Here is a 17,635-nt window from a genome sequence, read left to right as displayed (position 1 = left end):
TGAAACCATTCTATATTATCACATGAACTCAAAATAAGCCCCCACTAAACTTCATTTATAATTTTGGTTCTTCGACAAATCGAGTGAAACCATTCTCTATTATCACATGAACGGAAAAGATGATTTTTACAATCTCTTAATACTTAGCTTAAAACCACATATGGATCCCTTAAGCTTAATTAGCATGTAAGGATTATCGGACTTAAACCTAAGATCAGTGTCACACACACATTCTTTTCCAAATTCTTATTCAAAAAAGCGGTTTAATATCACTTGCCATGTTTCATCAAAATGAAATGCGGCAATTACAAACATGATTTAATTGGATAACATCACCATGTTTATCTATGCTATTCTATACTTGAAAGCTTAACTTTAAAGAGACCAAAATCTTAAAGTAATTATTCTTAGCTTTGCGTATAGAATCTATGACGGATTGTAAAACCATGACTTCTTTGCAACAAATTCTGATTTGGATCACTAACAACAATTCACTTGATAGATGATAATTCTATTACTTTCAAAATGCAACTCTATTTGTAACACGTGTATGACTTTTAAAACATCTTCTTATGTCATTATACTACAAAATAAGTTTGTAGCGATTTTTCGCCCACTCTATCTTTTAGAAATACACCTATTTTCCAAGAAGATAGCTTTAAGAGCTACAAACAATTTTTTTCTTTTAATGCAAAAAGCATAGGCACATGTTATCCTTGAGATATCAATTAATATATGTTGCCATTTTAGAGACTAATCCCTTCCATATCTTTTATGGAGTCTCGTTCGTGATTCATATTGCGCGTTTTCACTTTAAACAATTAATAACATGGAGTAACATCCCAAATATGAGTTCAACAACTCATCTCTACTTTCAATCGATCGATTTTATATTTCATAAGAAATATCATGTTGCCATGAATCTTTTAATTGGGAATCAAATTCACAACTTAGGTCTTTACCATATTGAACAAATCATCATCTTTCAATATTATCAATTGAGTTGAGTTAATTTATATTATAGATATTAATAGAGAAAGGGGGAAAATGTCTTAGAACTTAAAATGCCACAAACCGAAATGACTTCGGTTGAAAGCCAAGTCATTTAAAACCAAATATAATACTTGTTCGGAGATGCAAAATAATGAAATTTCCATGTCTAACATGGAAACAAAATAAAGTTCTTAGACAATGTTTAAACATAAGACTATTATGAAGACATATTTCAAAATGAAACGCCAAGCCAAGTCCATAGATCTCCATTTATGCGGCGGATACTCTAGCTCCCTTTGGAGTTCCTCCTCATGCTTGCTTAGCTTTGCCTTTCTTCTCATGCCCTAAATTCAATAAGAAGGGTGAAAAACACAACTAGTATCTTAATACAAAGTTGAGTTGGAAAATTAATATCAACATCATAAACTTTTGGAAGAACTATTACCTACTGGAGTCACACGTCCAGCTTTGATGTCTTCCAAATATTTGGGGCAATTGCGCTTCCAATGGCCTATGCCATTACAATAATGGCACTTGTCATCGGGTTTAACTCCCCTTTTAGGTTTGGAAGAGCTATTCTCAATAGCTTTCTCCTTACCTTTGTAGGAAGAGGGCTTCTTACCCTTGTTAGCACTTTTCTTAAACTTTTTCTTACTCTTTGCATTGATGCTGAGCACATCCTTGCTAGTGCTTACATCAAGCCCCATGTTCCTTTCGGCTTGCACAAGCATTTTGTGCAACTCATGGAGATCGGTTTTCAAGTTTTCCATGTTGTAGTTTACTCTAAACTGAACATAGCCCTTGATTCGACTTAAGGAGTGAAGCACTCGGTCAATCACGAGTTACTCGGGGTTGTCAACCCCTTGCAACTTGAGGGTCTCAACATACTCAATCATTTTGAGGTCATGAGGACTCCCTTTTTGTCCTTCTTTGATATTGAAGTCAAAGAATTGGGAAGCCGCTTCATATTGAATAATCCTAGGAGCTCGTGAAAACATGGCCATAAGTCTAGTATATATCTCGTAGGCGGTGCTCATCTTTATGGCACTCCTTTGAAGGTCAGGTTAAATGGAGAAAATCAAGACATTCTTGACCGCGACAGATTCTTTTTGGTAGTTCTCAAAGGACTCCCTAACCGCGGGTGTTGACCTAGCATTAGGAATAGCGGGAGAAGCCTCGGTAAGGTATTTGAGCTTGTCATCACCTTCCACGGCTAAGCGAAGTTGCGCATCCCAATCGGTGAAATTCGAACCATTCTTTTCAAGTTTGCAACGATCCATAAAGGATCGAAGCCATGACACGGTAGTGAGACGTGGTGCGGATGAGCTAGTGGATGCCATTGTGATAAATCAAATTGACTACAAAAATATGATATGAAGGAAAAATGAACATTTATCGTAAATTAGACTTGTAAATATTTTAGACAAGTTTAGCATTTATATAATGACCTCCAACCAATTATATAAACGATTCCAAGACCCAAATTCATACTAGTTCAATTGTGGGGCAACGGTCCCTCTACAACCTTTACTAATACAACTTGGTAGGTTAACTCGTTTAACCGATTCTACACATAGAACTCTCGGTCGATGAAATTACGCTAAGTTCATCTTTAGCACGAACCTATTGAGACAACGGTCCCTCTAATACTTTCGTTTAGATCAACTGGATTTCGAAGTATAATAACATCTTATTACCCCACTTACCCAACGTTAAAAGAAAGCACCCCGGTATAATATTTAAACACCGTATTGTACCCCTAATGAAATTGGGATTCATGAGTTCCTACTATTTGGTAAGGCTAATGCTCAATTTTATAAAATGTGAAAGTCTTGTCAATTTATTATCTATCTCTTTTAAGTGAACTAAATTAGTGATCTATCGATAATTATAATTGACAAAGTCGATGATTTGATATAAGAAGATATGCATGTGATGTTATGGCGATTTGGCATGCATGCAAACATATAACGAAAGAAAATGTAAAGAAAAACAATTTCCTAGTATGGCCTTCCTAAAATATAAAATCTAATAATCTATTACATATTCGGAAACCAAATCCTTTGGTCCCTTGAACTTCATGTGACACCCCTCCCAAGGAAACACCGTCTTGATCGGAACTCCTTTCCGAATGGCTCCGTCTTTAGGAAACTCCGGAATTACAAAATAATAATAAAATACATAGATATTCATTTTATACCTTAATGCTCTCAGACTTCAATCTCAAATATGTACCTTTGAAAGTCATAAAGGGACGTGCCATGGCTGAATTCTTCGCAGATAATCCTATCAACGATACGCAAGTAATAGACATGTGGTCATTTCCAGATGAGGATATTTTATAAACCAGTACGGATTCTTGGGATCTTTACTTTGATGGGGCATCCAATTTGAGAGGATTAGGAACATGAGTGTTGCTTATTTCTCCTGAAGGCGAGCATACACCACTTTCTGTCAAACTCGACTTCAAGGTGACAAACAATGCAGCAGAGTATGAAGCTTGTCTCTTTAGTTTACAAGCAGCAGTGAGTTTAGGCATCAAGCATCTTCGAGTTCACGGGGACTCATCTTTAATCATACCAAATCACTGTATCATGGAAAATCCGAAGTAAAAGGCTAGAACCCTATCAGGCTAGGATAGATCAGATTGCTCAATTCTTCGATCAGGTTACTTATCTACACTTGCCTCGCGAAGAAAATCAGTTTGCGCACGCTCTTGCAAAACTCGCATCCTTGATTAATATGACATACAACATGGATGAAATGCCCTTATGCATCGATCGGCGGTCAGAGCCAGCCTATGTTCACTTGCTTACAAATGAACAGGAAAACCCAAAGGAACCTTGGTTCCAGGCCATTCTAAATTTCCAGCTCAATGGTACATACCCACCAAATATGGATAAGAGGGGACTGTTAGGTTCATAAGCCCTATTATTAGACTCATCTAATATAAATTTAATTAACTTATTAATTAGATGTGGTGGATCTAGTTACATGCAAACATATAAGAGATAAATAAAAGGAGAAAACGATTTTTCCTTACATTATAATGAAACGAAAATGGGCACAAGGTTGAACTCCTTCCAACCTTGTTCTTGAGCTTAATTAATTTGGGATGATCCTCCAAAATACAAGTATCCAAATTAGAATACCTCCTATCAATAGCACCCAAGACTTTACCCAAATATTTCTAATGATATTAACTAGATATTATTAGAAATTATAATCCCTTAATATTATTATTACTACTCTAGTAATTGGAAATACTATTAATGCGGTTGTGTGAGAAATTTTTAGAGAGTAGATGGGTGAAAAATAAGAAGCAAAAGCAAGTGATAAAATAAGACAACTAATGTCCTCTTTTGTAGTGCCAAAACCGGCTCCACCCACCCATAATGGGTGTCTTTTGCTTTTTATTTTATTCTTATGTATATTAGGTAGAGTGTAGTGGAAAGCAATATGATTAAAGGTTGTAGGACATGTCATTGTCACATAGTAGAATGTGTATATAGAGAAGAATAATCATCATTGTCCCTAGTGCTCACAAAACCGGCTTCCACATGCAAAATATGTCCGTTTTGATTTTTCGTATTTGTCCCACAAATGCCTTTAAAAGGTATACTTAATTATCTTGCATAATTAAGTATTAATATGATCATACAACAATTATATGATACAAATTAATATGTATATACACTTAACTTTTAAATGATATTTTACCATTATATCAATATATAATGGGTCCTACAATGCCCAATTAAATTAATTTACAATTCATTTGTAAATATAATCAACAAATAACCTCTCCCTCTAAATATACAAAAACCTCGATTAATTTAATGAATTAACGCTTAATTATTAAATTAAATCTTATTTAATCACATTACAATAAGATATAAAATTTAATTAGTCAATCACCGCATAATTGAGTAATAAACTTGCGTTGACTCGAGTTCTAAACTCGACCTCAACAAAACTCACACAACTAAATATATACATATATATTAAATATATATATATATATATACATATATAAATAACAGGGATTGATCAACCCGTAACAAATACATTTTATCAGAATTATTTGGGTTCTATCCTATAGGTGTGACCTCAAGGGATCAACTGATCACCACCGTCAAACGACAGTAACGTCAAACTCTAGTCAGTCAAACGTTACCGATAAATGTTGATCAGTTGACTATATAATGTATCATCCCATACGTATTCTTATCATAAGATTTAAATACGTGATCGCACTATTGTTAAGGAAACATACTATAACAGGGACAACGCGCCATACGCCTACTTGCCTCTCAATACCTCCTCATGCAGGGAGAGTTGTACAAAAGAACACCACTTGGTGTCCTCTTGCGTTGCCTTGATCATTCATAGGCACAGAAAGTGATGGAGGAATTTCACAGTGGAGAACGCGGTCCTCACATGAGTGGACCTATGATGGCAAAGAAGATTACACGTCTAGGGTATTACTAGACGACAATGGAGTCAGATTGCATCAAATACGTCAGGCATTGTCATAATTGCCAGATCGTCGGGAATGTGCAACATGTTCCTGATGTGAACATTATTTGCGCACATTTAGTCCCCTAATTGAGCCTATTTTGCGTACTTTTATAATATTTCATGACCATTTTATCCGTCAAATCCTTCCTATTTGCTTTCCTAGTGCATTTTACATGTTTTGTAGGAAAGAAGATAATAAGGCGGAAATTCCCGTCTTTCGTGCATATTTGGAAGCTTATTGACGATATTTGATGGACTAAGTATGAAGAGGAAGCAAGAATGATGACCAAGGAAGAATAAATAAAGAGTATATGGAGGAATCTTAGGCTTAAAAGCAAAAAGAAAGGGAATAGCAGCTCAACCCGCGCGGGTCAAGTCCATCTGGAGCAGGATACTGATGAACCCGCTCGGGTCAATTTCAACCCGCTCGGGTTGAGGCTCAGGACGTCCATATTTCGCTCGGGACGGGCGTATTCCTGGACAGGGAGATTTTCCTTGCTACGTGAACTACAAATCAGCCCGTCTTCACCCTTGGACGCCCAGATTCTTCAAGCTACGAAAAGAGAAGCCCTTCTCTCAGAAAATACCGGCTTCTCCTTGCTCAATTCCAAAAGTGTAATTACTAGTTTAGCCCTTAGTTAACCCTAATGCATCCTCCCTAATTTCTACTATAAATACCCCATCTTTGTGATTAATCAAAAAGAGGGGAGGTTTTCGAGGAGGAAACTCTCTTAGATTAGATTAGGAGTAGATTAGAATAAATTACTCTTTAATCTTTCCACAAATTACACATTAATCTCTCCATAATTATTGTTCAAGTTTATTATTCAAGTTTATTACTGGGTAATTGAAGATTATTGGGTTATTATTGGGAGATTGACAACCTTCCATCAATCATCAAGTTCTTCTATTATTCTTTGCTTTATTATTTGGATCATCTTAAGTTGGTATAATTCCTTTACTCTTTAATCTTTATTGTTCATTTCTTCATTTTATTATCATGTTTATATGTTGTGATGATTGACACCATTAATGACATGTTTCCCATGATAATGAGTGAGTAGTCTCTTGCTAGGATTAGTGGGTAATTAGGGGAAACCAACATGGGATTGATTCATGCTTAATCTAATATGTTCACATGATTAAATTGCTTGCTTGTTGTGATGTCAATTTTATGCACATGTTATGTTTGATGAAATGCTAAGCCTATGAATCCTTGCATTTACAACCATCTCTTATCTACTCAACTTCACTTGTAAGATATAAACCAACTCGAGTCTTGTTAGACCATGCATAGAAGTTGATTAGGAGGAAAGTAAGTCGACTTGTAGGTGTTGTACAATCTAATCGATTCGGCTCCGGGACCCAACCCTTCCTAAGAACCGTAAGATATAACCCAACTCGGTTCCTCCACAACACTAATCGCTTGCAACCTTGTAAACATGTTTGTATGATCAACACCATGAATCCCCTATGACCCCATGATATCCTAGCACTTTTAACCATTTGTTTACATCCTTCCTTTTATTGTTTGTTTTATTATATTGCTTGCATTAGTTTAGACACAACTACAAACCTAACCAAATTGTGACACTAGCATAAATTGAGATAGATAGACTTAGAACCCAAAGCACACCATCCCATGGATCGACCTCGACTTACCGCTAACTAGTAGTTTGTTGAGTATTATAAATGTGTTTGATCGGGTGAGTGACGACATCGCTCCGCATCAGTTCCTCCCTCAATGCTATATATTATGACAACTCCTTGGCCATTTTCTGCTTGGGGAATATAAATCATCGGGAAAATCACTCCAGCTGGGACAGGGGGTCACTGTTACATATTAGTAGCTATCGACTATTTTACTAAATGGGCCGAGGCAACATCTTACACTAGCCTTACAGCCAAACATGTGGCCAAGTTCATACAAACCAATATCATCTGTCGATATGGTTGCCCACATGAAATCATCAGTGACAACGGGTAACACTTTCAGGCCAAAGCTGCACAGTTGCTAGCCAAATATAAGATCAAGCATCACCATTGCTCGCCATACATATAGACCTCAAACTAATGGCGTGGTAGAGGCAGCTAACAAATATATCATCACAATCCTCAAGAAAATGATCGACAATTACCGCGATTGGCCTAGCAAAATACCCTTTGTATTATGGGGATATCGCATGTCAGTTAGGAAGCCCACTGGAGCTACTCCTTTCTATTTGACTAACGGCATGGAAGCTGTGCAACCAGTAGAGCTAGAAATCCCATCTCTACGCATTTTACTCGAAAGTCAAATTCCAGAAGCTGAATAGAATAGGGATAGGTATGATGAACTCGTCCTCTTGGACGAACGAAGGCTACGCGCATTACACAATGTGCAGACATATCAGGCGCACATCAAACGAGCCTTTAATAAACGGGTCAAAATAAGAAATATCAAGGAAGGGGATTTAGTACTCAAGTTAGTCAGAGCTCTCTTACCTGTCGATCCACGGGGATAATTTAATCCCAATTGGGCAGGACCATTTCTGGTCAAGTCCATTCTTTCAGGGGGTGCGGTTAAGATCACAGTTTTAGACGGGAATGAGTTTTATAATCTGACTAACCTAGACCAATTAAAATGGTACTACCCTTAGAAATAGGATAAAACGCGCCTCGCGTAACCCACGTGCCGCTCTTGCGACACGAAATAAAAACGACCGCTAGCCCGCTAAAAAGCTTATGACATTTCACTCTTGCGTTTTGACATTTTGACATCCTTATATCATCAAATTGAATTGCATTATCTTAGGAGTAAGTAAAGCACACGCTTTTTTTCTAAGTTCATTACAAGCTCTTGCTTCGAACATTTATTCTTTTACATCTTTTCGAACTACGTACAGGGTCTGATTTCATTTTTTCTAATGAATATGTAGGCAATCCTTTACAGGATACAACCCGTCATTTCAAGATGTAAATAGAAGGACATTTGCATGTTGCATTTGAAATTTGACAAGAATAAATAAAGAAAATTTATAAAAGTTTCTTAACTAATAAATCATTTATTCATTATTCCTTAAATAATAGTAATAGGCCAAATACATATAAATTTAAAATGCTGAAAATTAAAATGTTAGACTAGGATTCTAAAAACCTCGCCATTTATTACAACTCAATGATAATAAATAATACTATAAAAATGGCTAAGGCGACTCTTCCATTTTCCCCTTGCCTTTGTCACCCTTATCACATTTTTTGTCTCGACCACGAGCGGGACGCTCTTGCGTTATTTCCAACCTAATCACCAACGATCGTTCTCGCAGTTTAGCTTTCCCATTTCGATCCACCACCATCTTCTGGGCAGGAGCATTCTTTGGTTTCTTCAACGGACAGACGACCCGATATCCGGCCTCTTCTTCCTCCTCAGTTAAGTACTTTTGCTCCTCCTTTGCCACTTCACGGATCTTATAGTCTACGGGCTCCTGCTTCCTTAGCATTTTCACGCTCCTCAGGGGTGCTAGCTTTCCTCCACTGCAGATATAAGTCAGATACCCATAAAGAGCCAACAGGAATGGGTATGAACAACATATTCCTTTGGGCCCAGCGAATAGCCCACTCTCGACAAGACTCCGAAGTCTGCGCCAAGGCATTTGAGGGACGGTATCTAGCTTCGGGATTTTCTGTCTTAAGCCCACTTGCCTCATCAATCTCTCCGGAAAGGTATGGACCATGAATTCCAAGCCGGGAACGCGAATCGACAATGTCGGATCCAAGGACTATACTCCAGTCACCGATCTAAGATGCCACCATGGCACGATCCATCTGATCAAGGGCCCACCTTCACTCTTCAATTTATTTTCCCAATAGTTGCATACTCGAGTGAAGTCCACCATGTATAGCCTCGTTCTCATCGCAATTGATCAGGAGCAATATCCTGTCACATCAACTAGGGGCTCGATCAACTGCAGCCTTTCCATAAGCCAGATCTGCAAAAGGAGACGGGAGTTAATGTCCAAAACCGAAAAAAAAAGAAAAAAAAAGGAGAAAAAACGGCCGAATAGAACAAGAAAACGGGTTCTTACCTGTAAAATAATAAGACTCCCTAGATAAGGATGCTCGCGATTTGCCTTCCTGTTGTCCAATCCTCGAATGGTCTCCCCTAGAACTAAGCATGCTGGGCTCCTGCGCAGTTCCATTTGCTCCACTATGCCCAAGAATCTCTGGGTCCACATGCCCTCGCAAGATATAGTAATGAAGAAGGCAAAATCCATAAGCTGTGCGCCTCGCCACGTAAGAGATAGTAGGGTCCTCCCTATTTATAAATCGATCGACAAACTAAAACATGCGGACACCTTTTGAGGTCACAAGGCGGTCTACCTCAGCCTTGGTCAATCCAAGCAAATCCCTAAATTTATTTTTATATCCTTGAGATCTAGGGGTATAGCCGGAACACTTTCTGCATTCCATCCTCCAACTGCAGCAATTTCTTCAGGAAAGGGACAAATTGCGCCTCCCAGGAAAGCAAATACATGAAAATTCCGGTCCCAATATTCAAGACAATCATCCAAAAAGGGCCTAATTACCTTCACCAGCTTCAAACTTATGATTGATCCAAGTTAAAAGCACCCATGTCGTGTTTCTCCACATTCGTAAATTCATTCGTCCACTCCTTAATGCGATTTTCAAAGGCATCCATATTTTTGTTGGAAAAATTTGAGAGGATATATAAGGTTTTATGTAAAAGACGAAGTCGAGGAAGGGAGAATTGTGAGAATAGTAGCTCAACTGAGGTCCCTATTTATACTATTCGACGTTTCCTAATTTCTGTCGAGAACAGACAAGCTTGAGAAAAGACGCAGCAGCTGCTGCGCCTCTTCGAAGGATCGCACCTCCTGCTGCGCCTCTTTCCCAGGCTCGTTTCCTCGTTTGATAGCCTTGGGATCTATCCTAATCTGTTTTAGTTAAAGTTTCCTATTCCTATAGGGACTTAATTCGGTAATTTCGATTAATTACCAAATTCATGTTCCCTGATCAGTTACGGGTTCACTTTTCGAGTCAAAATCGACATTTTTGCCAAATACGCACACTTACTCGTTTTTATTTTCTTTCTTTTTCGGGGAATCATTTCACTCCCTCCTTTCAAAAAAGTTTCTGATACACTTAGACATTTCTTTCAAATTCTTTTTCTAGGGGGTAGCCCTCCATACCGTCAGGTCGCGTCATTTTGTCCATTTTCGCGCACTTTTTTGTCCATTTTCGGGCACTTTTTTTGCATTTTCTTCTTTTTTTCGCGCTAATTTAGGCCATTTTAACTTCTACGTTAATTCTTTTTGCTATATGGTTTCCTTGTGATTTCCTACGTGAATTTCGGCATCATGACGGCGCAAACCGTCACATGCGAAACCTGTTTTTTTTTCAAAGCTAACCTGCAGATACAGTAAACACCCAGCAGCAAAGGCACGCAGGCCGTCATATATACACCCAAAATGCAAAAATATACATCAATGTACGGGCTCCGCCGAAAAGGACATCCAAAATGTACAAATGAACAAGCAACGGTCAGCAAACTAGTCCTGACGACCCGTCAGCTCAACCACTGTCGCCTCACGAGCAGCGATCTCAGCATCTCTGGCCTTGAGCTATCTCAGCAAATGGGCCGTCTCCTCCTGGGACTGCGCCAGCTCACGCTCCAAGCCACACTCCCTCTGCACAGAGAAATTGAGTGATGCTTCACTTCACTTCACTTCACCAAATTGAAAGTGATAAAATAAATAGAGACAGGTACAAAATGTTCATACCTGCCGCCCCGAGCCACATGTAAGGGCCTCAATGGCTGTAGCTCGTAGCCGGTTGGCCATCCTCCATAGCTCCACGTGCCTGGACGGTGCCACCTTCATTCAAATACGGAGAAGGCTCAAGCAAATGCATTCCTATGTAATAAAGCACGAAATACTAAAGATAGGCAAAGCTGGGGGCTTACCCTCCTCATGATATGCTGCCACTCATCCAAGCCAGTGTCAGTCATTATCATGCCCGCCGAGTCAGTGTACTCCAGTGTCTCTGGAAAAGCTGGGGGCACGACGCCCGCCACCTCGATCTCCAGCAAAACTCAAATGGTTCATTATTTTACTGATCGTTCATCATTTATCAGATTTATCAAAGACAAATAAACGGTAATATGCTTACCACGATCAGCCAGTACGCTAGCCTCAAGCGAACAAACTCAGCGTACTCCTCGCCAGGAAGAAGGAGAGCGTCACCACTCCCACTAGCCAGGTAAGGTGTCCTCTCAGCCTCTGAAGGCTTCCTAAACATCGTCCGTGGAGGGTCGATGGGAACCGTAAAAGCGTCATGAAACACTGCCGAGTCAAACGCTCACCCAAGTACCACACAGGCCCCATGGGCGTCATCAACATCAACCTACTCGAACTTTGGGGATGGAGAGTCTCAGCCACAAAGGTTGGAGCCCCAGAGTAGCTCTCCCAAGGCCGGAGCACCCATTAAAGCAAGAAAATGAGGGGTCATTCCTATTATCATCTCTAAATAAAAGGAAAAATGAAGTGAAGGTCAAAGACACTTACGCTGTCTAAACTCAGGCCATTCACGGCCCTCCGACAAACATCGTAAGAAGACCGCTGGCTCTTCTAACGACACACTATCTAGCCCTCACGACGGGGTACGCTCTCGGTACATACGCCGGGCTCGTGGGCGTGAAGCCAGGGAAGTAAGAGTACACCCACACCTGTAGGCAAAATAATAATGATTACAAATCATTCTCTAACAAAAAATGATCTTTCAAATTTTCAAAAATGATCTTTCATATTTTCATGAAAGGTTCATACCTCCAAGAGAAGTCTAGGACCAACAGTGGCAGGAGAAGTCCCCTTCTCCATCAACTCCGGACAAACCATGGCCCTCATGTAGCGCGTGAGGACCTCAAAACTAGGAGTAACCCAGTCCCAGTAACCTAGGCTACTCAATGCAGAAAGGAACGGAAGATGCTTCGTCGATAGCCTCTCCCCTTTGTCTCCGAGGTAAATCGAAGACAAGAACCACCACAACCACAGACGAGCCCGCTGCTCAGTAGTACAAGGTGGTGGAGGCACGATGCGTCCTTCCATCCTCACTCTCGTCGGAGCCCTACCGCCGAAGTAGTCCCAGACGTAAGTACTCGGCACCAGACCAGGAACCTGGGCCGCACCTGTAGCTAAGTTCCAGCCAATCAGACTCCTCACCTCGGCCGAGTCTACTCTCATGGCCGTCAACGGCCACACCAACGACTCCTCTATACACGGCAGACCCGTGATCATGCGGTAGTCCTCCAAGGTAACCCCGATCTCTCCAAAAGGTATATGGAAAGTCAAGTTTGTGTCGCAGAATCGATCAAGAAAGGCCCGAATCAGGCTGAGATTAGCCCGAATCTTCCTCTCCTTGATCTCTCTCCAGCCTCGTACTATGGCACCAAAGGCTCCCCGCACGATGATAGCCTTCTCATCCTCAGATAGCTTCCGGAAGGCATTCATCATCGTCGTGTAACCAGAGAAGGACCTTATGTTCCCAGCCTCCAGCGTCAATTCAAAAGAAAGCTTTCTTAAGCATAGAAAATATAGGAATAAATAAGCATAAGTAAATGAGCAAGAAGTAAATAAATAAAAGAATGACAGGCTGAAGGCTTACCATGCTCCTCACCTTCCTTTATGACAGGTGGCTCTCCGCCGCTCAAATGAGATGTCTACCATCCCATTTCTCGGCCCATTCAGGTGCTCCTGCAAGCTGACGGCCACCTCGTCCCACATTGGCCCTCCGCGCGGCCTCCTCCTCTATGTCCTTCTCCATCTCCTGGGTCGCTCTCATAGTGGTAGAAGGGTCAACGTCAGTGTCCATGGGGTCTCTCCCCGACGTAGAAGGAATACCCTCTGCAAACCGAAGTTTACAAAGCGATGTCAAGCATTTTCAATCGTTTCAAGCCTCTAAAACGACATTTCTAGCCATCTTTGGCCAGCCTTTCCAACCCCGGCCACACATGTGGCAGATTAAGTCAAGACGAGTCTAAGTTTAAGCCTAGTTGCGGGTTTGAGTCAAAAAATCGGCAGCATTTCACTACAATATCAATTATGCCACACAAAAGTGTCCCGGAGGAGCTGTCACAAATTGAAAATTCGACATGATAGCAAGTTTACCCATTACTCAAGGGTTCCAAAACACCAAATTTCATCAAAAATGGGCTAGTACAGGGCCATTTTCGAAGGGTTTTACGGTCTAGCAAGAAACCGTCACATTTCACGCCCAAATCCTTAATACTTGACGAAAATTCGAAAGAAATACATGGTTGTGTTCATAACATGATCAATTACACATTTCTAATGTCAATTTTATGAGACAAATCCATTTGGGACGAAAGCCCCAAATTTTCGAAATAAATGGGTATGTATGTTAGGTTCATATACCTATTATTAGACTCTTGTAATAGTGAACAAATTAACATTTTAATTTCTAGTTCTTTACATCTAGTGCATGCATAACAAAATAAGAGATTTATAAGAAAACAATGTCCCTTACATTGTTAATTTCGGTTTTGTGGGCACAAGTAAGGTCTCCTACATTCACTTGTTCTTGAGCTATTATGAATATAAGGATGATCCTCCAAAGACTCCAAGTATAGAAGCCACTCCTTTTGATTGCACCCAAGACTAGCCCTTATCACTACTAAATAATATGTGCTACATATTGTTTAGTAGTATACCTTAAAATTGATTACTAATACTCATATATTACACTAATAATATTAGTAATTTGATTTGAACAATTTTGATCATGATTTCTCTAATTTTGGAGAAAGATGAACAAAGTATGAGGGAGGTATGCATTAATGAATGAATGTGCATTAGTTGAATGAATAGAGAATAATAATTCTCTAGTATATGGAAGGGGGTCACGGTTTTGGGAGGATGGGAGACCAATATATGGTCTTTCACTTTTCCCTTTTGTTCTTATCTAAACACTAGGTGTAAGACTAGACTAGTGTACTTATCACATATGTCATACACTATGAACAAATGCAAACAAACAAAAGCCATTTGATACTACCCAAAACCGATTTCTTCTCTTAAAATGGACTAACATTTTATTTTGTCAATTTGTCATTTGTCTCACAATATGTCACATGTAGTATGTTACATGTTATTAATTAATTTAATACATATCAATCACATAAATATCATTTTATAAATTAATTAAATTACATTCAACAAATTGACAACATCTTGTAATTATAATTAACCATTCATTCTCATCTCTATTGTTTTTCAAACAATAAAAATTTTTAGTAATAAAGCATTTCAATTACTAAAATAAATCTTATTTAATCTCATTATAATAAGATATAAACATTCTCTCTCACAAACTGAATTGTTCAATTTTAAGGAATTGATCAACTTGTATCATCCTACAATTAATCAACTTTACTGATTAGGGCATCATCCTTTAGGTGTGACCTTAAGGGATCAACTGACCACCACCGTTCCATGACAGTAACGTCAAACTCTAGCAAGCCAATCATTACCGAGTAATGTTGATCAGTTGACTATATAAATGAATCATCCCTTACGTATTCTTTATATGAGATCTAATTATGATATTAAATCATGTGATCCCACTATTGTTGAAGACACATTTTCCAACAATCTCCCACTTGTCTGAGACAAGTGTGCATCACCAATTCTCTTGTCCTATTACAATCTCCCACTCAATGCAAGGTGTCTTGCTGGTCGTACTTGCACTTGATCATATCTTGAGTGATTTCCTCGATCTGGAGACTAACTGTCTGACCGGAATTATCTATCATAGATACCTTCCGAGCGTGGCCAAGCATTTCTACTTCACTACTCCTCGAGTGGCCTTGAGATTTCAAACGACCCTGACAAGAGGTGGACAATTCCTATCGCACTATTCCCTTTGTTTAGCCACAGTTCATCATAATCCAAAATATACCCAGTTTGACTTCATTTACGATAGTCGTAGAGCATAAATCAAAGCTAATCAGAAATTTGTGCCAACTTGGGCGAATAGTCTCTAGTCAAAAGAATTAACTCATAAGAATACTATAGTAGCTCTTGCCACTACCAGGCTTTAAAATTACCAGAACTCTATAAGTGGTCACTGCCCGACAGAGTGTCCTATACAGTCTGCCTATGTGATCGACTTGTCATCCCATATGACTCTATGGCACTTGAACTTGCCATCAATCGCATCACACTCTAGTCACTTCGAGACGTCACCTCATATAAGTGACTAGGAGCGAATACCATGTCAATCCAGTTCACTTTAATGGGGTTCAATTTGTCTCTACAACCCATTCGGATACGACAAGGTAATGGGTGAGTTTAATGAAACTCAAACGATAAATTCGATTATCACATATGAATAGTCAATACACTATTACTACTTCATATCTTATAATCTTTAGTGTATTATAAACACTAGTTAAAAATGCAATAAAAGTTGGCAAGTGGATATACCCTATATCCATATATTCCAACTTTATCAATTGCTATTTCCTTCTATTCAATGTTATCTCTAATAACTTGAATTTATTTCTAAGTATTTGTCTAGTCTTCTTACTAGACTTGGGCCTTTAAGTTGAAAGATGCTCCCACTGTTATCACATAACCTGTGATAAAGTCATTTGTAGATGGATTCACTCTTAATCACTATCTTGACCAACTTATCACAATTTACTTAGTTTCTTACTCCTTAGTCAATAAGACATCCTAGGATTTCAACAAATCCTTTTAAGTTTGGAAAATAAAGTTTGTGCAACCCTTAAACACCTAACTTAGGTTATCATCCAAACATATGAACAAGTTTTCAATTGTTCTTTATGGCTTTCACAAGCCATATCATGGGAATTATCTTTTTATTGACTCATCATGTCCTAGGCATATATCACATCATGGCATGTGTGTCTGTTGGAATACATGATCATTCTAATGGCGAAAACATTAGCAAACGATTTCATGTAGTCTACAACTTAATAGGTTCAGTGAACGACTATGACTCCATCATAGTAATTCCACTTTCATCATCATGAATAACCCATTCAACCTTGTTGATGTACAACAGATACGAAAGATCTTATCATCATAAGACTCTTAACTCCATGCCAATATTCTCTCACACAGATTCAGAAACCTTAGAATATATCGCACCCTTTCCTAGTCTCCCAATCACTCTTGACAGAAGAGAGCATTGGTACATTATTCTCAATAATTAATATGTTATCAACATATAAGACCTGCAGAAACAATTCTAGCTCCCACTTAACTTCATGTATAATCATGATTCTTCAATCATGTGAATGAAACCAATCACTATTATCACATGAACGAAAAGTATAATCCTTTAATGCTAGCTTAAGACCAACTTGTGATCACTTAAGATAGCTACGCATAATATGTTAGGATTATTATATCTTCATCTAAGGTTTTGTGTTTCAAACACTTCCTTCTCCAAATTCCCATTTTAGAAAAGCGAATATAAATTTCATTTGCCATTCATTATCAAATGAAATGCGGCAATTCCTAACATAATTTATTTTGATCAACATCTTCATGTCGATCTATGCTCTTGTTTACTCTAAAGCTCTATTCACTTTAAGGAGACCCTCGCCTTTAAGTAAATCTACTCTTCGAGTAACAATCTTTGGATTGTAATGTTATGGCTCGTATGTAACAAAGTCGATTTAGGACAATACCATTACTTTTGCAAAGCAATATTTTAACAACAAGACATGTCTGCTAAACTCCCACTGAACTATACTCCCACTCTATCTTTATAGATTATAGTTTCATTACTTTCACAAAGTAACACATTAACTATAAGACATGTTTGTGACGATCCAATCTACTCCCACTCTATCTCTTAGAAATAATTCTATCTTCTTAAGATATAGCTTTGTGAGTCACAAACATATATGGTGGAGTAATAGTAGTTTGTTTAGATTGACATGTTAGGACTTAAAAGACCAGCTCTTTTATGGCAGTTTGAATCACGTCATATGCGAGTCTTATCCATGTCATTTGTTAAATAGACTCTCTATTTAGGTATCTCCGGGTTGACCCTCCAGATTAATATAAAATGC

The 17,635-nt window shown here is 38.7% G+C and overlaps 1 protein-coding gene across 1 annotated transcript; it reads right to left on the bottom strand.

Annotated features, from left to right (window-relative positions):
• Positions 1–1,412: 1,412 nt before the first annotated feature.
• Positions 1,413–1,763, bottom strand: LOC141618691 (uncharacterized). The gene has a single exon (XM_074435774.1). The coding sequence runs from the start codon at positions 1,761–1,763 to the stop codon at positions 1,413–1,415; it is 351 nt and encodes a 116-aa protein (XP_074291875.1).
• Between the last annotated feature and the right edge of the window lie 15,872 nt (positions 1,764–17,635).

Source organism: Silene latifolia, chromosome X, assembly GCF_048544455.1.
Source record: "Silene latifolia isolate original U9 population chromosome X, ASM4854445v1, whole genome shotgun sequence".
Classification (NCBI taxonomy): domain Eukaryota; kingdom Viridiplantae; phylum Streptophyta; class Magnoliopsida; order Caryophyllales; family Caryophyllaceae; genus Silene; species Silene latifolia.
The sequence above is the reverse complement of the archived record's forward strand: the minus strand, read 5'-3'. Positions and strand labels throughout refer to the sequence as shown.